Source organism: Oncorhynchus gorbuscha, linkage group LG20 (genome assembly GCF_021184085.1).
Source record: "Oncorhynchus gorbuscha isolate QuinsamMale2020 ecotype Even-year linkage group LG20, OgorEven_v1.0, whole genome shotgun sequence".
Taxonomy (NCBI): domain Eukaryota; kingdom Metazoa; phylum Chordata; class Actinopteri; order Salmoniformes; family Salmonidae; genus Oncorhynchus; species Oncorhynchus gorbuscha.
Genome location: NC_060192.1, coordinates 247,223 through 269,598, shown reverse-complemented (window position 1 = coordinate 269,598; position 22,376 = coordinate 247,223). Strand labels below are relative to the sequence as shown.

Below are 22,376 nucleotides of genomic sequence, written 5' to 3'. Positions count from 1 at the left end.
GCCGAGAAGGCAGAAGAGGAGCCGAGAAGGCAGAAGAGGAAGAGATGAGAATAGTCAGTGTCAGGATAGTTTTGGTTGTCGTTATATGTTTAGTGTTTGGCCTTGTGTGTTAAAGCAGCGGGACTTTTCTTAGACAGAAAGTCACGTCAGTGTTCCAGTTTCCCCACTGTCCATCCAGGGACAAAAGGCCTCTGGCCTCCAGTGAGAGATTATGTGGGAATGTCCTGCCATTGGCGGCGTGTCTTTAGTTCAGTCGTTGGCTACGCCTGATTGGCTGTGCATGTCTCCTCAGCCCGGTCACAAGCCATGTCTTAATGGCTGTTTGTGTCCTCAGGTTCTGCCAGCTTGTCCATGGTCCTCTGAGCTCTAGCGTTTTTCTCTGTGCAAAGACATCCAGGCTGCGTGTGTCTAAAAGTTTGTGTGTGTGTGTGCAACTGAACTTGCGTGTTTATATGCGTGTTCGTATTTGCATGTACTGTGTGTGTTTAAAAGTGTGTGGGTTTCCATGTGTGAGACTGTGTGTGTGTGTTAAATGGTGTGTGTGATGTAGAAGATAAACTCCATGTCCATGGCTGTCTGTGGTACGCTGGCCAAGCCTCCGTGGATGACGGGGATCAGAGCACTGTCCAGCTCGTTCATATAGCGCTGGGGTAGGAGCCTGCCTCCCGAACCCGCCTGGTACTCCACCTGGGACGCACACAAACGCAGACAGAGTTATAGTATGACTGTACTGTTCAACGGGCAAACAGTCACTATGTTTCAGAGATGGAACAGTAACACCCACTAGTACAATATTTTATTAATACAGCAATCAATAAAATCTAAATGATAGATATTTTCATAAACACATTTGTCCGCAAGTGCCTGGTAAGAAGAGGTGCAATACCCAGTCCCTTTCATAGTGGAGACTCGGAGGGCGAGGGAGTTGATACCCAGTCCCTTTCATAGTGTATTGATGTTATTTACCATGTCTGTTTGTGTGGAGACTCGGAGGGCGAGGGAGTTGATGCCGCTGGCTGACAGGACAGAGAGGTGAGGGGTCAGAGCACTACAGCTGGCCACAGCCATCTCCCTCTGGAACACACAGCAGGACGGCAGCACCGCAGACAGGAACACGTCTGGGTTCTTCAACACGTAGAACACCTGGAGGGACAGGCAGAGTCAGACAGACAGACCAGTGGAAGTGAGACTGAATTGTTTCAGAGAGTTGTGATGGTGAGAGAAGGTGAACAGAACTCGGACTTCACATGTAGGTCAATTGTTATTGCAATACACTGTTGACCCCAGAAAATTAATGTCCATGCAAATGGACAATAAAAGTAGTGTATCGTATGAACTGTGTGTTTCCCACCTCAGTACACCTGATGGTGCGTCCGTCCGACTCAAACTCTGTGTCCTGCTGAATCCTCACACTGTGGACCCCCTCCAGAGGCTTCCCGTCCACACCACTGGTCACACTGTAAGGACACAAACTAATTAACCAATCATGATCAAACTCTGTGTCCTGCTGAATCCTCACACTGTGGACCCCCTCCAGAGGCTTCCCGTCCACACCACTGGTCACACTGTAAGGACACAAACTAATTAACCAATCATGATCAAACTCTGTGTCCTGCTGAATCCTCACACTGTGGACCCCCTCCAGAGGCTTCCCATCCACACCACTGGTCACACTGTAAGGACAAACTAATTAACCAATCATGCACCTGGGAGAAAATCCCCAGTGTGCGTGTGTAAATGCACGTGTGTATTACCCTTACCCAGCGTTGACGGGAGCACTCCAGTCGACCCAGCGCACGGTGATGTTGTCCCGGAGCTCCCCTCCGTCGGCCTTGCCACAGGGGATGTGGAAGTCCGTCTGCGACCTCAGGGCGGCGCGCAGGGCCTCCATGGTCTCTGGGGGGATCTGCACCATCAGACCGTCCTCCACGATGCTCGACTTGGCGATGAAGCCCGACGAAGCCTTCAGAGCACCGTTGAATACCACGAAGCTGGCCCCCGTAACTAGACAATAAGGTCACAGACTGAGTAACACAGCAGGTATATAAACAGTTCAGGTTACAGTTCGAGTCACTGGCCTGTGACCTATAGGATCTAAGGTCATGACACACCTGCTTCTTATCAGAGTCATATTCATTATACACCACAATGAAGAAAATGGACTAAGACAGGAAGGAACTACCTGAACTTGTCCACAACTAAACATTTTGTGCCCTCTTGAATTCGGGCTCGCGAGTGGCGCAGCGGTCTAAGGCACTGCATCTCAGTGCAAGATGCGTCACCACAGTCCCTGGATCGAATCCAGGCTGTATCACATCCGGCTGTGATTGGGAGTCCCATAGGGTGGCGCACAATTGGCCCAGCGTATTCTGGGATTGGCCGGTGTGTAGGCCTGAATAGGCAGTTAACCCACTGTTCCTAGGCCGTCATTGTAAATAAGAATGTGTTCTTAACTGACTTGCCTGGTTAAATAAAGGCTAAATACATTTTTAAAGATACGACCCTGTTCTTCGAAACAGAAAACAGTCCTCTGACCTCTAGTACTGACCTGTGCGTGTCTTTCCAGGCTGGCTGTTGGCCTGGCTCTGGTAGTTGCCCTCGTCATTCTGGAAACAGACCAGGTGGGAATCCGCCGCAGAGCTGAAGCCAGCGCCCACACTGATCACATGCTCATTAGATGCGTTTACCACCTTCAGCATCTAGAAAACACACAAAAAGTTATACATGCATCGAAACACATATCCCCAGCTCTTTCTAACACCTGCAGAAGGCACTCTTCCCCTACTAATGGCAAGTTGGTGGGGTTTTATACACCCACCCCCAAATTCAGGTCGTGAATTGCATATAGCAACCTGGCTTAGCATATTAGCATAGCCAAGCCTTAGCATAATCATGCTAGTTAGCTCTAATGCTACTGGTCCTGATGTTTGCGGACAACTAATAGTCAGTCTCCTGCATGCTGATGAAAGTGCCCAGCTGATGAAAGAAACACTATCGTCAAGGGCCAGGTGGTAGACACTGTAGACAACAACAAGTATCTTGGCACAACGACTGATAATAAACCCAATGCCTTTTTTGGTCCCTTTCCCGAGTTTCCTGTTGTTAATGATTTTGATCTTTGATTTGCTGGTACTGCAACCTTGGTGTAAAAGCTTTTAAAGAATGCACTAACTAGAATAGTGAAAGAAGGCAGTAGGATCTCAGGAGTCCAGCAGACAAGTGGTGAGGAAGGCAGAATTCATCCTGTCTGACTGTGCCCACCTTCTACACCATGAGTTCCAGGTTTCCCGGTTTACATTAACAAGTCTTAACACTCCTTCACCCCAATTGCCCTTTTGAATACAGGGAAGAGGTGGTGGTAGGCTAGGGATGATGACGTTGAGGATGGCGAATGGTAATATGTTGTTGATGATTACAGGGATATGTCGATGTTTTCGTCAGCACATTGTTGATATGTTGTGGACGAGATGAACTGAGAATGCACACACTTTGGCTTGCTATACTTGTGCTGCTGCTTCTGTCATCGATCATAGGCCTTCAGAATGCTCTGTACCATCACTCATTCATATATCCTTATGTATTCACACCCATAGAATTGTTAGTTAGATTACTTGTTGGTTATCTGCATTGTCGGAACTAGAAGCACAAGCATTTCACTACACTCGCATTAACATCTGCTAACCATGTGTATGTAACAAATAAAATTTGATTTGATTTGATTTGATTCACACCCATAGACTTCTTCTACATTTTGTTGTTACAGCCTGAATTTAAAGTGGATTACATTGACATTTTTTTTTTGTCACTGGCCTACATACAATAATGTCAAAGTGGAATTATGTTTCAAAGATGTATATTTTTATATTATTAATTAGAAAAAGTCAATAAATATTCAACCCTTTTGTTGTGGCAAGCCTAAATAAGTTCAGGAGTAACAATTTGAGTAACAAGTCATATAATAAATTGCATGGACTCACGCTGTGCGCAACCTCTTCTCTGTACCCACACATACAATTATCTGTAAGGTCCCTCAGTCAAGCAGTACATTTTAAAAACAGATTCAACCACAAAGACCAGGGAGGGTTTTAAATGCCTCGCAAAGAATGGCACCTATTGTTAGATTGGTAAAAATAAAAACAAATCGGACATTGAATATCCCTTTGAGCATGGTGAAGCTATTAAACTTTGGATGGTGTATCAATACACTCAGTCACTACAAAGATACAGGTATCCAGGCAACTCAGTTGCCGGAGAGGAGGAAACCACTCAGGGATTTCAACACGAGGCCAACGGTGACTTTAAAACAGTTACAGAGTTTAATGGCTGTGATAGGAGAAAACTGAGGATGGATCAACAACACTGTAGTTACTCCACAATACTAACCTAAATGACAGACTGAAAAGAAAGCCGGTACAGAATAAATATTCCAAAACATACTTCCTGTTTGCAACAAGGTACTAAAGTAAAACTGTAAAAAATGTGTCCTGAGTACAAAGTGTTATGTGGGGGTAAATCCAATAAAACACATTACTGAGTACCGCGCTCTATATCTTCACGCATAGTGGTGGCTGCATCATGTTATGGGTATATGCTTGTACCTTTCAGCAGGACAATAACCTAAAATACAATGCCACATCTACACTGGAGTTGCTTACCAAGAAAACCGTGAGTGTTCCTGAGTGGCCGAGTTAGTTTTGGCAACACCTGAAAATGGTTGTCTAGCAATGATCAACAAACAATTTGACAACGCTTGAATAATTTTGAAAATAATAAATGGGCTAATGTTGCACAATCCAGGTGTGGAAAGCTCTTAGAGACTTGTCAGCTGTAATCGCTGCCAAAAGTGCTTCTACAAAGCATTGACTCAGGGGTGTAGATGCTTATGCAAATGAGATATTTCAGTATTTCATTTTCCAAAAATGTGCAAACATTTCTAAAAATAGGTTTGAATTTTGTCATTATGAGGAATTGTGTGTAGATGGGTGAGAGAAATACATGCATTTAACCCATTTAGAATTCAGTAACATCAAAATGTGGAATAAATCAAGGGGTATGAATACTTCCTGAAGGAACTGCATATTTGAAAAGAAAAGTTGAAACTTTAACTTGTCCTTCAAACCAGATAGAAACAAAATGTCTTACCTCAGCAAAGCTACTCTTGGGAATGTCTATGTAGCTGTGGCCCATCTCCATGTGGATCCTCAGGCCCTCCACGGCAGGCAGACTGTACTGGTAGTTCCTCAGGTCCTGAAAACAAAAACGCAACACAGAACTTACTTGAGGGCATTAATAGCATGTGACCTACTACATTCTCTCAGACATATGACATGCGTCATAGACAATCATTTTCGAAAAGACTAACACACACAGTATCTTAAGATGTTTCAGAGCTGTAACAGACAGGGTATGATAATCCAGTTAGACCTGCCCTCACAGGCTCCTCTCTCCCAGCAGTGAAAAGTTGGCAGGGAACCAAACTACTGCAGTGTCTCTCCCACAGGAGTCCTGATCTAGCTCTGTGTGTGTCATCCCGGTCCTCTGTCGGCTGGCCCTCACCTGAACTCAGGAGCACTGCACAGCATATGCTGGCTCAGTGATCATCCCAGAGGATCAGGGAGATCTCTCTTAACTCGGCTTTAAATCAGGGCTGGAGACCTACTTTTACTGCTTAGCTTCAGGTTTGATGTGAATTGTTATATTCAACGTTTAGATTGATCAAAAAGAAAAAAAGATACTCTGAAGTATAATAAAATAAATAACAATAAAATTGTTTGTGTGTGTACTTACAGCCAGCAGGTTCATGATGGTGTGTCCGGTCTCTCTGAACACAGTCTCTCTGAAGCGGACGCTGACCAGCGTACTGGGGTACACTGCAACACAACCCACATAGGGTCAAAGGTCACTAGAATCAGGCTCAACATCAGTCTAAACACTTGTTGCAATCATTTCATTACTATTTCATCAGGTCATTACTGTAAACTATGGCCACGTTTGTAAAGTAGAGTCAAAGTAAGAGGTGATCTCGATAGTCTACAGGCTAAAGCACATATCTAGGTCTTGGCCAAGTTCAAAAGTTTGAAACGTCTAGCAGAAAAACTGATTTAAAAAAGGGTAGGAAGTGTACGTTTTTACTCAAAGTAACAATGTGGTCAAAGGCTTAGTAACTTAATTGTAGATTCCCCACACGTGGGGGCCGCATGATATCTGTGAAGTGGGCTACCAGAGTTTTTCAACCTGAGCATAGTACTAGGGTGCTACAGTAGCTGACTGTCCTGTGTGATCATTTCCATCTGCCTGGAGCATTCCTCCGATCGCTATCTTATTGTTGACTCTTCCCTTCGTCTCCTGTGACCAAACGCCCGTCTGGATTATTGACTCTGGAATTGATCTACTTTGGATTTACCTCACTGTATCACAATTGGATTAGTGGACACTCCCTCTGAAGCGCCTCTCTCATTGGCTCTTGTTTGGCAGCCAACTCAGCCATCAATCAGTAAGTCTCCACTCCCTCTACTTTAGATAACTGCATATACCGGTAACATTATTTGATACCTGGTTAGATGGCACTATGTATTTCCAAAACGTTGGTTTACTTTAATGTAGCTGTAAGTTTGGTGTTGATAGCAACTGGCTGACTCATGCAGTGCTAACGTAACATTAGCCGGCTGGTAGGGCTAATGTTAGCAGGCTAGTTGCCTAGCAAACGTGCAAGCTTATTTGTAACAATAAATTCATAGAGAATTTGTTTTGCAAATTGGCAAAAAAAACGGCATTGAAACCTGTAGTCATGAGGGCAAATTATTTGGTTTAATTTGAAGTTCTACATTTAAAGTTATTTCTGTTGGAGTTTACATTATAGGGAATAGGCTGCATGGTCCTCCATATAATGTCCCACCCTGCAAAAACATTTTCCGGAATGACTTTGACACTCTAATTGGATTTATGTAATAACTCAAAAAATAGAAAAGTCTTGTAATTCTGCATTTGGTACTTCTGATGCAGATATGAATGCAAATCCATATGTAATGTTTATGAAACTATTTACCATGCATGTATTACCACTGAACCTAGACAAGGCTAGTAACTGTTGGGGGCTCACCACTGTGTTCTGCTCCCAGCCGTAGGAGCAGTCTAAGGGGGAAGACCTTGGCCCAGGGCACCTCCAGCCTCTGGATGAGCAGGCCACAGAGGAAGGGCTGTGGTGGCAGACAGAGGCCCTCCAGGGCCTGAAAGGTAGGGGAGAAGAACAGCACCCCACCGTGCTCCTTACTACCCAGGAAACTACCCGTGAACGCCACGTTGCCCAGCTCCTCCACAAACTTCCCTAAGGGAGGGGGAGAGACAGAGGTCAGTGTGTGCAGAGTACCACTTCAGCACAGTGGCAGCACCCCCGGCGCCCACGACGACACGCTATGCAACACCCACACTGCTCAAATCATCGGCAAATGCACCTTTTTTAGCCTAATGATATTGGCAGAAGACCGCCTCAGTAGAAATGGTAGGCTATAGACTTATGGGTACTAAACTGGCTGCTATTCAATAGATTACTAGAAATATGTTTAAATGTACAAATCAGGGCTCCCCCTAGGATTTTGATGAGGGGAGGACCTAAGGGGGTCAGTCAACTCCCACCATCAGGAAACTGGAGCAGTTTGTATTTTTGAGGAACCAGTAACTGCGATTTCCTGAAACCGAGGGCTCTATTTTTGGCTGGCGTTAAGGCGGTGATCGTGTCAAACGCACGTTAGTTAGCAATTTCATCATGTAAAAACTAGCGCACTGGCATTTTCCAGCCCTAACGCCAGGTTCGACAATTCACCCGTCTTTTATCTACTCGCTCGCGCTCAGATGTGCGGGGTGGAAATATTTTAGGCATGTCCTTAAAAACGAGATCAAATTTCAGGCACCGCTGATAAGGATATTTAAGACCCACCAAAAGTTGGTGGTGATTTTACGACGTTACATTGGACATTTATTTATTGTTGTCGCAAAAAAATAAAAATGATTGCTTGTTTTTCGTTTTCATTTTGTTACAACCACCATGTATTAGAATGATTCAGCTTCTTGGTAAAATTGGGACAACTTGCACTGCAACTTCTGGAGATGTGATCTATAAAATGGTTACGATTTATGTTAATAAAATATAGGCCTAATTGGGAGCAGTATAACGGTGAGTGGACATTCTCCCTCTCTTTATATTGAATTTTGTCCAGCTACTGTGAAAAGTGTGGATGTGTGTAAAACCCTCCAAAGTCTGCTTGGTTTTAATATTGTATGTCCACGTGGAGAAATTTTAGTGCCTGTTAGTGTGCCTATTTAAAACAAGTTGTTTCGTTTTGTTTAAATTATTTGTTCTCTTTTAAGGCCTTATCAATATTGAATTGAATACTGCTCATTGACTAAGTTTGTCATGTCCATGCTCGGCTATAATGTAATTTACAGTAGGCCTAGACCCTATATCAGTGTGCATGCTATTGAAGCCACGCATTTACTTAGAACAATGTGGACTGTAAATGGGTTCAAGTTAACATGTTTAGCTACTGGATAGTTCTACATTTCATTATTTCATTTCTGTAAGCCCTTTATGCAAACTATAACATACTAACATTGGAGTTGGAGTTGATTCCAAGCCACTATATAGAATATTGTAAATACACAACTTGAAGCAACCATATTATTTGGCCATGGAGCACGTTCTGATTGGCCAGTGAGGGGACAAGCCTCGACACACCCGCAACTTGTTGATCCATCGAAACCCGGCCCTTTCACACCAACGTCAGCAAGTGTGACAATAATTGTGATAGTGAAAATATCAGAAATATTTCTGACACACCCCTGAACCTATAGCGCTACCGCCTGCGCTTGGATTGCCCATTTCGTTAGGTTTGTTAAAATAGAGCCCCTAGAGTCTTAAGTGATTACAAACAATGTAGCCAACACAGCAGTCTTATGTTTGATCCTAAAGGATGTTGCTAGTGGCCTCAATGACACTTTCACATAAAATGTAGGGGTAATGTAACCCAATAATGGACGAATGGAGCCTAACGTTACTCCTTATAGTCCAAGGACCTTACCTGTTCTGTTAGAAAGGTGCATTTGCTCTGGAAACCAAAACAGCCAAACACTCCATCTAAACGTGAATCGATTCTCAATTGCGGTACGGTTCTAGAAACATACAGCCCTCTACTTTCATATCACATCCAAATCAATTGGGGGCTGGTCGGAGCAGAGAATTCTTCTCCTCGGCCAAGTCCTCAGATTGGCTCAGCTCCAATTTCAGACGGCTGAGTCAGAAACCACAGGGTCGTCTTTCGTACCAGTGTACATGGACCTAAAATTGCGTGAATGGTATGCAAAATGCGTGCAGGTCTGTCTGTGTGTGTGTGTTTCCGTCTACCTCTGTGCGTCCTGGTAGATGGAGAGGAACAGGCTGTGTGTGTGTGTGTGTGTGTGTGTGTGTGTGCGTGCATCTACCCCTCTGTGCGTCCTGGTAGATGGAGAGGAACAGGCTGTGTGTGTGTGTGTGTGTGTGTGTGTGTGTGTGTGTGTGTGTGTGTGTGTGTGTGTGTGTGTGTGTGTGTGTGTGTGTGTGTGTGTGTGTGTGTGTGTGTGTATCTACCCCTCTGTGCGTCCTGGTAGATGGAGAGGTACAGCGTGAACAGGTCTTTGGGCAGAGATCTCTCCTCAGACAGACACTCCAGGATGAACACTACCTCCCTCTGCCCTACTGTCTGTAGACCACTGGAGCCCAGACACCAGCACTTCCTACTGCAGTCTACAGGAGAGTAGAGACAACGTGAGGAAACACATTAGTTTGGGACTGGGACTAGGAATAAGGAGGTTTGCGTTCGATCTCAAAACTCCAAGGTAACACCCTCTCTTTTTCACCTTCCCATCACCTGAACTGATTTGAAGAAAGTGGACAGGGAATGTACCCGGTAGGAATCCACCATATTGCGTTCAACAGTCCCATCTTTTCAGATCAGTGCAGACAAAGGAAGGGAGAGGTGAGGAAGCCACTTTACAAGAGGATAGAGATGGATGTTCTACTCACAGCTGACTAGTTTGACATTGACCAGCAGGTTGGCATTGAGGACAAAAGTTAAAGGTCGTGGGCCTCCCTCCTCCAATAGGAGCAGGATCTGGCAGGGGGCAGGTCGCTCCTCCACCAATAGATCTCCTCCCCCCTCCTCTTCTCCGGTGGTGATGAGTAGAGGTGGCAGGCCCTCGTCATCCTCTGGCAGCAGACTGGGGCTCCTCTCTACGCAGCTCCCTAGCCCACACAGCAGGCTGTAGTCCCAGGGCCCTGACACTGGGGGGCGCACAACCTCCAACTTTGCTGGGACCTCAGGGGCCAACATACCACCCTCAGACACCGCTGCAAAGCCAGGGGATACTCTGCTGCCAGCCTGGAAGAGACGGCGGGATGAGAAATGGATGGGATGAAAGAGAAAATAAACAAACGTGTGCGTCTAAGGATTTTACAATGGGTGTGTGTGTACAGTACCAATCAAAAGTTTAGACACACCTTCTCATTCCAGGGTTTTTCCTGATTTGTTTAACACTTTTTCTTGGTTCCAACATGGTTCCATGTGTTATTTCATAGTTTTGATGTCTTCACTATTATTCTACAATGTAGGAAATAGTACAAATAAAGAAAAACCCTTGAAAGAGTAGGTGCCTCTTACGTGGGTGTGTGTCTATATAGAGCTCCTCCTCTTACCGTAGGGGGGTCTGGTGTGACAGGGCTGGACTCCTGGGAACTCCTTCTGCCAGTCACAGATAGCCTGGTGGTGTCGGCCACCTCTCCGTTGGGCAAGATGCCATCTGCAAACCACACACGCTTCTGCTCACGAGGACAACCTGACACATCCACCACACAGGGACAGGGATTTCTGTCATTTTCCCCAATTTCCCTATTTAAAGTGTTGTTTAGAGCGCTAAATTTATACCAGTGTTTCCCTATATTAAATTAGCGGCCGCTGCTAAAATCTTGCCTCCACTCACCAAAACTACGATAAAAAAAAATATACAAAAATATATATATATGATACGATTTTTTGGGGAAATCATTTTAAGGGATGGTTAAACGTTGTCAGTGTTAAATTAAACCAAATATAAAGTATGTCGAAAAGATAATGGAGATATATATATCTTTAAAATAAGATCTTTGTCGAACTAACAATCACCAAAATAAAGACAGTCTGGGAGAATCTAAAATTCCAAAAGTGTCATGGCATGGGGCCCCCATTGAGTTTGTTATAATGTTTGAGTCACTCAGCAGCCATGGCAAGCCATGGCAAAATGATAGGGGAAACACTGAATACAAATGAGAAACAAGGGAAAATAAAACAGGAAATCTGGTAAAAAATGGAAATGATAAAAATCTAAATTCTTCATTATAGCCAAACTGTGGCTGGCTAAGCTATCCAATGGAGAGCAAGAGGATGTTTATCCCTTTTGGGAACACCATTAAACAACAGCAACCCTTGATACTAGTTCAAGGGGTGCATAAGTACCGTCGCTGCAGGGGGTTTTGAGCACGGAGACGGGCACCATGACGGTGGGCGGAGGGGAGTTGAGGGTGCCTGCAGCCCGGGCCTGTTGCAGGGGGGGGATTGTGCTGCAGTACTCTGACGGGACGTTGGGGTTCGGGCTCGGACCTGTCGGACTCATCATACGCTCCAGAGCCTGGGCTAGAGGGGGAGGTGAGAGAGAGAGAGAGGGGGGAGGTGAGAGAGGGGAGGTGAGAGAGAGAGAGAGATAGAGGGAGAGGTGAGAGAGATAGAGGGAGAGGTGAGAGAGAGGTGAGAGAGATAGAGGGGGATAGAGGGGGAGGTGAGAGAGAGATAGAGGGGGAGGTGAGAGAGAGAGAGATAGAGGGGGAGGTGAGAGAGAGAGAGATAGGGGGGAGGTGAGAGAGAGAGAGAGAGAGATAGAGGGGGAGGTGAGAGAGAGAGAGAGAGAGAGGAGGGGAGGTGAGAGAGAGAGAGAGGGGGAGGTGAGAGAGAGAGATAGAGGGAGAGGTGAGAGAGAGAGAGGGAGAGGTGAGAGAGAGAGAGGGGAGGTGAGAGAGAGAGAGAGGGAGAGGTGAGAGGGAGAGGTGAGAGAGAGGGAGATAGAGGGGGAGGTGAGAGAGAGAGAGAGAGAGGGAGAGGTGAGAGAGAGGTGAGAGAGATAGAGGGGGATAGAGGGGAGGTGAGAGAGAGATAGAGGGGAGGTGAGAGAGAGAGAGATAGAGGGGGAGGTGAGAGAGAGAGAGATAGAGGGGGAGGTGAGAGAGAGAGAGAGAGAGAGAGGGGGAGGTGAGAGAGAGAGAGAGAGAGAGAGGGGGAGGTGAGAGAGAGAGAGAGAGGGGAGGTGAGAGAGAGAGATAGAGGGAGAGGTGAGAGAGAGAGAGGAGAGGTGAGAGAGAGAGGGGAGAGGTGAGAGAGAGAGAGGGAGAGGTGAGAGGGAGAGGTGAGAGAGAGGGAGATAGAGGGGAGGTGAGAGAGAGAGAGAGATAGAGGGGGAGGTGAGAGAGAGAGATAGAGGGGGAGGTGAGAGAGAGAGAGAGGGAGAGGTGAGAGAGAGAGAGAGAGAGAGAGGGGAGGTGAGAGAGATAGAGGGAGAGGGAGAGAGATAGAGGGAGAGGTGAGAGAGATAGAGGGGGAGGTGAGAGAGAGAGAGAGGGGGAGGTGAGAGAGAGATAGAGGGGGAGGTGAGAGAGAGAGATAGAGGGGAGGTGAGAGAGAGATAGAGGGGGAGGTGAGAGAGAGATAGAGGGGGAGGTGAGAGAGAGATTGAGGGGGGTGAGAGAGAGAGATAGAGGGGGGTGAGAGAGAGAGATAGAGAGGTGAGAGAGAGAGAGGGGGAGGTGAGAGAGAGAGAGAGGGGGAGGTGAGAGAGAGAGAGAGGGGGGAGGTGAGAGAGAGAGAGAGGGAGGTGAGAGAGAGAGATAGAGGGGGGTGAGAGAGAGAGATAGAGGGGGAGGTGAGAGAGAGAGAGGGGGAGGTGAGAGAGAGAGAGAGGGGGAGGTGAGAGAGATAGAGAGGGGGGAGGTGAGAGAGAGAGAGATAGAGAGGGGGAGGTGAGAGAGAGAGAGATAGAGGGGGAGGTGAGAGAGAGAGAGAGAGAGAGAGGGGAGGTGAGAGAGAGAGAGAGAGAGGGGGGAGAGGTGAGAGAGAGAGAGAGAGAGGGGGAGGTGAGAGAGAGAGAGAGAGAGAGATAGAGGGGAGGTGAGAGAGAGAGAGAGATAGAGGGGGAGGTGAGAGAGAGAGAGAGAGGGGGAGGTGAGAGAGAGAGAGAGGGGGAGGTGAGAGAGAGAGAGAGAGAGAGGGGGAGGTGAGAGAGAGAGAGAGAGAGGGGGGAGGTGAGAGAGAGAGAGAGAGAGAGGGGGAGGTGAGAGAGAGAGGGGAGATGAGAGAGAGGGGGAGGTGAGAGAGAGAGAGAGGGAGAGGTGAGAGAGATAGAGGGAGAGGTGAGAGAGAGATAGAGGGAGAGGTGAGAGAGAGAGAGGGAGAGGTGAGAGAGAGAGGGGAGAGGTGAGAGAGAGAGAGATAGAGGGGGAGGTGAGAGAGAGAGAGAGATAGAGGGGGAGGTGAGAGAGAGAGATAGAGGGGGAGGTGAGAGAGAGAGATAGAGGGGGAGGTGAGAGAGAGAGATAGAGGGGAGGTGAGAGAGAGAGAGAGGGAGAGGTGAGAGAGAGAGAGAGAGAGAGAGGGGAGAGGTGAGAGAGAGAGAGAGAGAGAGAGGGGGAGGTGAGAGAGAGAGAGAGAGAGGTGAGAGAGAAAGAGAGAGAGAGGGGGAGAGGTGAGAGAGATAGAGGGGAGGTGAGAGAGAGAGATAGAGGGGGAGGTGAGAGAGAGAGATAGAGGGGAGGTGAGAGAGAGATAGAGGGGAGGTGAGAGAGAGATAGAGGGGGAGGTGAGAGAGAGATAGAGGGGGAGGTGAGAGAGAGATTGAGGGGGGTGAGAGAGAGAGATAGAGGGGGGTGAGAGAGAGAGATAGAGGGGGAGGTGAGAGAGAGAGAGAGGGGGGAGGTGAGAGAGAGAGAGAGGGGGAGGTGAGAGAGAGAGAGAGGGGGAGGTGAGAGAGAGAGAGAGGGGGAGGTGAGAGAGAGAGATAGAGGGGAGGTGAGAGAGAGAGAGAGATAGGGAGGGAGAGAGAGAGAGAGGGGGAGGTGAGAGAGATAGAGAGGGGGAGGTGAGAGAGAGGGGGGAGGTGAGAGAGAGAGAGATAGAGGGGGAGAGATAGAGGGAGAGAGTGAGAGAGAGAGATAGAGGGAGAGGTGAGAGAGAGAGATAGAGGGGAGGTGAGAGAGAGAGATAGAGGGGGAGGTGAGAGAGAGATTGGGGGAGGTGAGAGATAGAGATAGAGGGGGGGTGAGAGAGAGATAGAGGGGGGAGGTGAGAGAGAGAGAGGGGGAGGTGAGAGAGAGAGATAGAGGGGGGAGGTGAGAGAGAGAGAGGGGGAGGTGAGAGAGAGAGAGAGAGAGGGGGAGGTAAGAGAGAGAGAGAGGGGGAGGTGAGAGAGAGAGGGGGGGAGGTGAGAGAGAGAGAGATAGAGGGGGGTGAGAGAGAGAGAGATAGAGGGGGAGGTGAGAGAGAGAGAGATAGAGGGGGAGGTGAGAGAGAGAGATAGAGGGGGAGGTGAGAGAGAGAGAGAGATAGAGGGGGAGGTGAGAGAGAGATTGAGGGGGAGGTGAGAGAGAGAGATAGAGGGGGGGTGAGAGAGAGATAGGGGGAAGTGAGAGAGAGAGGGGGGAGAGAGAGAGAGAGATAGAGGGGGAGGTGAGAGAGAGAGAGGGGGAGGTGAGAGAGAGAGAGAGAGAGGGGGAGGTAAGAGAGAGAGAGAGGGGGAGGTGAGAGAGAGAGAGAGGGGGAGGTGAGAGAGAGAGAGGGGAGGTGAGAGAGAGATTGAGGGGGAGGTGAGAGAGAGATTGAGGGGGAGGTGAGAGAGAGAGATAGAGGGGGGGGTGGTGAGAGAGAGATAGAGGGGGAGGTGAGAGAGAGAGATAGAGGGGGAGGTGAGAGAGAGAGATAGAGGGGGGAGGTGAGAGAGAGAGATAGAGGGGGGAGGTGAGAGAGAGAGAGGGGGAGGTGAGAGAGATAGAGGGGGGAGGTGAGAGAGATAGAGAGGGGGGAGGTGAGAGAGAGAGATAGAGGGGGGAGGTGAGAGAGAGAGATAGAGGGGGGTGAGAGAGAGATAGAGGGGGGAGGTGAGAGAGAGAGATAGAGGGGGAGGTGAGAGAGAGAGAGAGGGGGAGGTGAGAGAGAGAGAGAGGGGGAGGTGAGAGAGATAGAGAGGGGGAGGTGAGAGAGAGAGGGGGAGGTGAGAGAGAGAGATAGAGGGGGAGGTGAGAGGTGAGAGAGATCGAGGGAGGTGAGAGAGAGAGAGGGAGAGAGTGAGAGAGAAAGAGAGAGAGAGGGAGAGGTGAGAGAGATAGAGGGGGAGGAGAGAGAGATAGAGGGAGAGGTGAGAGAGAGATAGAGGGGGAGGTTAGAGAGAGAGATAGAGGGGGAGGTGAGAGAGAGAGATAGAGGGGGAGGTGAGAGAGAGAGATTAAAGGGGGTGAGAGAGAGAGATAGAGGGGGAGGGAGAGAGAGAGAGGGGGGAGGTGAGAGAGAGAGATAGAGGGGGAGGTGAGAGAGAGACAACCTAGAGAGAGAGAGAGACAGGTGAGAGAGATAGAGAGGGGGAGGTGAGAGAGATAGAGACCCCGGAGGTGAGAGAGAGAGGGGGATAAACTGAGATAGAAAGTAATTAAATAGAGGGAGGTGAGAAGAGAGAGATAGGGACGAGAGATAGAGGGAGAGGTAAGGCAGGTAAAGAGTGAGTGAGGAGGAGAGTTGGCATACAAACATGGGTATTTTACAAATGTTCCACTCTTAGAATTAAAATAACTTTTTCCCCCGGGTAACCCGGACTGTCTTTAAAGTGTCATTTTTAAGCATTAAGGCCCCGAGGGGTTGTGGTATATGGCCAATATACCACGGCTAAGGGCTGTTCTTAAGCACATCACAACCTAGAGTGCCCAGATACAGCCTTAGCCGTGGTATATTGGCAATACCACAAACCCCCGAGGTGCCTTATTGCTATTATAAACTGGTTACCAAAGTAATTAATTAGAGCAGTAAAAATACATGTCATACCCGTGGCATACGGTCTGATATACCATGGCTTTCAGCCAATCAGCATTCAGGGCTCCCAGAACCACCCAGTTTATAATAAAGCATTTAAAACCATAGGAGAGAATCATATGCCTTTCGAAGGTGTATTTAAAACCATAGGAGAGAATCATATGCCTTTCGAAGGTGTATTTAAAACCATAGGAGAGAATCATATGCCTTTCGAAGGTGTATTTAAAACCATAGGAGAGAATCATATGCCTTTCGAAGGTGTATTTAAAACCATAGGAGAGAATCATATGCCTTTCGAAGGTGTATTTAAAACCATAGGAGGTCGTGGGTGTATTATACATACCATTTCATATTTACTTTTACATTAATTCTCATAAAAATATGACTCTAAAGCAATATAAAGTCATTGATAATCTCACACGGTCTCATTTTAAAATGTGTAGTTGGGGTTTGAAACAGCCTGAAAAAACCGAGGCAAAAATAGAACCGGTTCAAATGAACAAACCACTTTTAGGGAACAGTGCCTTCGGAAAGTATTCAGACCCCTTGACCTTTTCCACATTTTGTTACTTTACAGCCTTATTGTAAAATTGATTTAATTGTTGTTATCCTCAATCAATCAACACACAATACCCCAATGACAAAGCAAAACATTTTTTTTTTTTAATGTTTGCTCATCTATATTTCACATTAACATAAATATTCAGACCCTTTACTCAGTATTTTGTCGAAGCACCTTTCGCAGCAATTACTGCCTCCAGTATTCTTGGGTATGATTTTACAAACTTGGCACACCTGTATTTGAGGAGCTCCTCCCATTCTTCTCTACAGATCCTCTCAAGCTCTGTCAGGTTGGATGGGAAGTGTTGCTGCACAGCTATTTTCAGGTCTCTCCAGAGATGTTCAATCGGGTTCAAGTACAGGCTCTGGATGGGCCACTCAAGGACATTCAGAGACTTGTCCCGAAGCCACTCCTGCGTTGTCTTGGCTGTGTGCTTAGAGTCGATGTCCTGTTGGAAGGTGAACCTTCACCCCAGTCGGAGATCCTTAAATCAAGGATCTCTGTGTACTTTGCTCCGTTCATCTTTGCCTCGATCCAGACTAGTCTCCCAGTCCCTGCCGCTGAAAAACAAACCCACAGCATGATGCTGCCACCACCATGCTCCACCTTAGGGATGTTTCCAGATTTCCTCCAGACATGGCGCTTGGCATTCAGGCCAAAGAGTTCAATCTTGGTTTCATCAGACCAGGGAATCTTGTTTCTCATGGTCTGAGAGTCTTTAGGTGTCTTTTGGCAAACTCCAAGCAGGCTGTCATGTGCCTTTTACTGAGGAGTGGCTTCCGTCTGGCCACTCTACCATAAAGACCTGATTGGTGGAGTGCTGCAGAGATGGTTGTCCTTCTGGAAGGTTTCTCCCATCTACCCAGAGGAACTCTGGAGCTCTGTCAGAGTGACCATCAGGTTCTTGGTCACCTCCCTGACCAAGGCCATTCTCCCCAGTTGCTCAGATTGGCCGATGGGGCCAGCTCTAGGAAAAGTCTTGTGGTTCCAAACTTCTTCCATTTAAGAATGATGGAGACCATTGTGTTCTTGGGGACCTTCAAATGCTGCAGACATTTTTTGGTACCCTTCCCCAGATCTGTGCCGACACAATCTTGTCTCTGTGATCTACGGACAATTCCTTCGCCCTCACGGCTTGGATTTTGCTCTGACATACACTGTCAACTGAGGGAACTTATATAGACAGGTGTGTGCCTTTACAAATCATGTCCAATCAATTGAATTTAGCACAGGTGGACTCAGTCAAGTTGTAGAAACATCTCAAGGATGATCAATGGAAACAGGATGCACCTGAGCTCAATTTAGAGTCTCATAGCAAAGGGTCTGAATACTTATGTAAATAAATAAAAAATTATGTTTGTTTTTTAAATCTCATACATTTGCTAAAAATGGCAAAAAAAACATTTAACGCTTTTTCATGTTGGGGTATTGTGTGTAGATTGCTGAGGATTTTGTTTTATTTAATCAATTAGAATAAGGGAGTAACAGAACAAAATGTGAAAAAAGTCAACGGGTGAGGAATACTTAAGGCACTGTACAATCTAGGCCTTTGTTAACATAGGCTATTCATAGGGATGTTATGATAAATAAATACAATACAAATTTGGCTTTTCACAAAATAAATTGCTGGGAAAAAAACAGGCTAGCCTACACTGTATCCAAATATAGCCACTGTATAATACAAATGAAACGACAGCGTCATTGACCACCAGAAGCTTTTCCAATGGAACGACAGCGTCATTGACCACCAGAAGCTTTTCCAATGGAACGACAGCGTCATTGACCACCAGAAGCTTTTCCAATGGAACGACAGCGTCATTGACCACCAGACGCTTTTCCAATGGAACGACAGCGTCATTGACCACCAGAAGCTTTTCCAATGGAACGACAGCGTCATTGACCACCAGACGCTTTTCCAATGGAACGACAGCGTCATTGACCACCAGAAGCTTTTCCAATGGAACGACAGCGTCATTGACCACCAGAAGCTTTTCCAATGAAACGACAGCGTCATTGACCACCAAAAGCTTTTCCAATGGAACGACAGCGTCATTGACCACCAGAAGCTTTTCCAATGGAACGACAGCGTCATTGACCACCAGAAGCTTTTCCAATGGAACGACAGCGTCATTGACCACCAGACGCTTTTCCAATGGAACGACAGCTTCATTGACCACCAGAAGCTTTTCCAATGGAACGACAGCGTCATTGACCACCAGAAGCTTTTCCAATGGAACGACAGCGTCATTGACCACCAGAAGCTTTTCCAATGGAACGACAGCGTCATTGACCACCAGAAGCTTTTCCAATGGAACGACAGCGTCATTGACCACCAGACGCTTTTCCAATGGAACGACAGCATCATTGACCACCAGAAGCTTTTCCAATGGAACGACAGCGTCATTGACCACCAGAAGCTTTTCCAATGAAACGACAGCGTTGGATTGACCACCTGTGCGGAAGCTTTTCCATGCCTCAAACTTTGCACAGCAATGTAGCAGAAGGTGAATTTTGAACATTTGCTCCCCCTCTTTTTTCTACTGTGTTATTGACTTGTTAATTGTTTACCCCATGTGTAATTCTGTGTTGTCTGTTCACACTGCTATGCTTTATCTTGGCCAGGTCGCAGTTGCAAATGAGAACTTGTTCTCAACTAGCCTACCTGGTTAAATAAAGGTGAAATAAAAAAAAAAAATGTTCTGTGCTGTAGCGAATCAACATTATTTCACGGGATGTTTGCCATGTCCTAACAGCGTTTATTGTATATAGCCTAAGTAAACATAATGGTGACAAGTAATCAAAACAACTGTTCCACCACCTCTCCTGGCCAAGCCTCACGTTAAAACAGACACTCCTATACAGCAATTTAACGTCGACAGATGGAAGCCCTGCATCACATTGGCGATGCGAGCTATCCTTCTCACACCACAGAAAAACCACGACGCACTGCCCTGGTTCTGCATCCACCATAGTTACTGGAACTGTGCTGTGAAATTAATACAGTCAGCACACTACGGTTAAGTTTGGCTCTGTTATTGTACATCAGGCAAGGGTGAATGAATAGGCTATAGTAAATATGAGAGAATAATGAGAGACAGAGAGAGTGGGATATGGATGGAGAGACAGCTGGGATATGGATGGAGAGGACATACGGGATGTGGATGTCTAGAGAGAGAGTAATATGGATGGACCCATTTTATGGATGGAGAGAGAGAGTGGGATGGATGGATGGAGAGAGAGAGTGGGATATGGATGGAGAGAGAGAGTATATCTATATGGATGAGATCTGATCATTTATCATAGTGGAATGGAAAAAGTGGATATGGATGGATATCATGGAGAGAGAGAGGATATGGATGGAGAGAGATGGGATTTTGCAGACATTGTATATGGATGGAGAGAGAGAGTGGGATATGGATGGAGAGAATTGGGATATGGATGGAGAATTCTGTGGTATGGATGGAGAGAGAGAGTGGGATATGGATGGAGAGAGAGAGTTATGGATGGAGATGAGAACTTGTATGGATGGAGAGAGAGAGTGGGATATTATGGATAAAGAGAGTTAAATAAATGGAGAAAATGTTCTGTGCTATGGATGGAGAATCAACATTATTTGGAGAGAGGATGGGATATGGATGGAGAGAGAGTTTATGGATGGATATATGGATGGAGAGAAACATAATGGATGGAAGTAATCAAAACATATGGATGGAGAGACCTGGGATATGGCCAAGCCTCAGTTAAAACAGACATGGATGGACAGCAATTTAGAGTGGATAGATGGAGAGAGAGATCATATGGATGGAGAGAGAGAGTGGGATATGGATGGAGAGAGAGAGTGGGATATGGATGGAGAGAGAGAGTGGGATATGGATGGAGAGAGAGAGTGGGATATGGATGGAGAGAGAGAAAAATATGGATGGAGACTGCCCTGTTTATGGATGGAGAGAGTTACTGGAATATGGATGGAGATTAAAACAGTGGACACTATATGGATGGAGAGTTTGGCTCTGATATGGATGGAGGCAAGGGTGGATGAGGAATGGATGGAGAGAACAAGAGTGGAGATATGGATGAGAGAGAGGGGGATATGGATGGAGAGAGAGAGTGGGATATGGATGGAGAGAGAGAGTGGGATATGGATGGAGAGAGAGAGTGGGATATGGATGGAGAGAGAGAGTGGGATATGGATGGAGAGAGAGAGTGGGATATGGATGGAGAGAGAGAGTGGGATATGGATGGAGAGAGAGAGGGGATATGGATGGATGGAGAGAGAGTGGGATATGGATGGAGAGAGAGAGGGGATATGGATGGAGAGAGAGAGTGGGATATGGATGGAGAGAGAGAGTGGGATATGGATGGAGAGAGAGAGTGGGATATGGATGGAGAGAGATATGGATGGAGAGAGAGAGGGATATGGATGGAGAGAGAGAGGGGATATGGATGGAGAGAGAGAGTGGGATATGGATGGAGAGAGAGAGTGGGATATGGATGGAGAGAGAGAGTGGGATATGGATGGAGAGAGAGAGTATATGGATGGAGAGAGAGAGTATGGGATATGGATGGAGAGAGAGAGTGGGATATGGATGGAGAGAGAGAGTGGGATATGGATGGAGAGAGAGAGTGGGATATGGATGGAGATATGGATGGAGAGAGAGAGGGATGGGATATGGATGGAGAGAGATATGGATGGAGAGAGAGAGTGGGATATGGATGGAGAGAGAGAGTGGGATATGGATGGAGAGAGAGAGTGGGATATGGATGGAGAGAGAGAGTGGGATATGGATGGAGAGAGAGAGTGGGATATGGATGGAGAGAGAGAGTGGGATATGGATGGAGAGAGAGAGTGGGATATGGATGGAGAGAGAGAGTGGGGGAGTTGATTCCAGGAAAGCGAGTGGTGGCCTCACTCAGATCAGGCCAGGCATGCTAGCAGATACACATATACTTCCAGTCATTGCCCTAGTTAGCATTGGCTTTGCGAAAAACCCTCTAACTTACTTCATACGGGACACGGTCTCATAAAAATGGTATCCGCGACTTCATCGGACTCTGGGGAAGGAGATAAAAGGGCCTCATTGCCAAAATCCCGAAGTATCCCATTAAAGCTAAGCACTCAGGGAGTATTGAAAATTCCCAAAACAATGGATAGAGGACTCTCTTTTGTAAATTTTGACAGCATTGAAATATAACACATTTCCAATGCAGCTCTGCGGACATCACTGGAGACCAAATGTGGCCCAAGGGGCTAAATTAGTTTGACACCCCTAACCTAACTGGACACCCGATGCCGTGCTTCGTCCGCTAGCTGCTGTGTGTGTGTGTGTGTGTGTGTGTGTGTGTGTGTGTGTGTGTGTGTGTGTGTGTGAAGTGCTGACTGGGCTCTGGCCTTCATTATATTGATTAAACATCATATCATCTTTAGTGGCCTGGTTGGACAGGCCCGAGCTAACACAGTCCGTCAGACTACCTGCACGACACACACACACTGGCACACTGGCACACTGGCACACACACACACACACACACACACACACACACACACACACACACACACACACACACACACACACACACACACACACACACACACACACACACACACACACACACACACACACACACACACACACACACACACACACACACACACACGTGAATGAAGCCACACAAGCGCAGACACTAGTTAGGCT

The 22,376-nt window shown here is 46.9% G+C and overlaps 1 protein-coding gene across 2 annotated transcripts in view; it reads right to left on the bottom strand.

The window, feature by feature from the left end:
* Window positions 1-527: 527 nt before the first annotated feature.
* Window positions 528-22,376, bottom strand: part of LOC124006641 (zinc finger FYVE domain-containing protein 16-like) — a 48,052-nt gene continuing 26,203 nt past the window's right edge. Inside the window, exons 5-16 of one of the 2 annotated variants that reach the window (XM_046316689.1) lie at window positions 11,520-11,696; window positions 10,724-10,863; window positions 10,055-10,409; window positions 9,620-9,775; window positions 7,100-7,324; window positions 5,788-5,870; window positions 5,143-5,247; window positions 2,549-2,699; window positions 1,761-2,004; window positions 1,352-1,457; window positions 967-1,143; window positions 528-687 (exon numbers count right to left, since the gene is read on the bottom strand). In XM_046316689.1, the coding sequence (XP_046172645.1) occupies window positions 529-687; window positions 967-1,143; window positions 1,352-1,457; window positions 1,761-2,004; window positions 2,549-2,699; window positions 5,143-5,247; window positions 5,788-5,870; window positions 7,100-7,324; window positions 9,620-9,775; window positions 10,055-10,409; window positions 10,724-10,863; window positions 11,520-11,696 (2,078 nt within the window). In that variant the 3' untranslated portion in view covers window position 528. The remainder of the gene's footprint in view (window positions 688-966; window positions 1,144-1,351; window positions 1,458-1,760; window positions 2,005-2,548; window positions 2,700-5,142; window positions 5,248-5,787; window positions 5,871-7,099; window positions 7,325-9,619; window positions 9,776-10,054; window positions 10,410-10,723; window positions 10,864-11,519; window positions 11,697-22,376) is intronic. The other variant, XM_046316690.1, reaches the window with a different exon arrangement.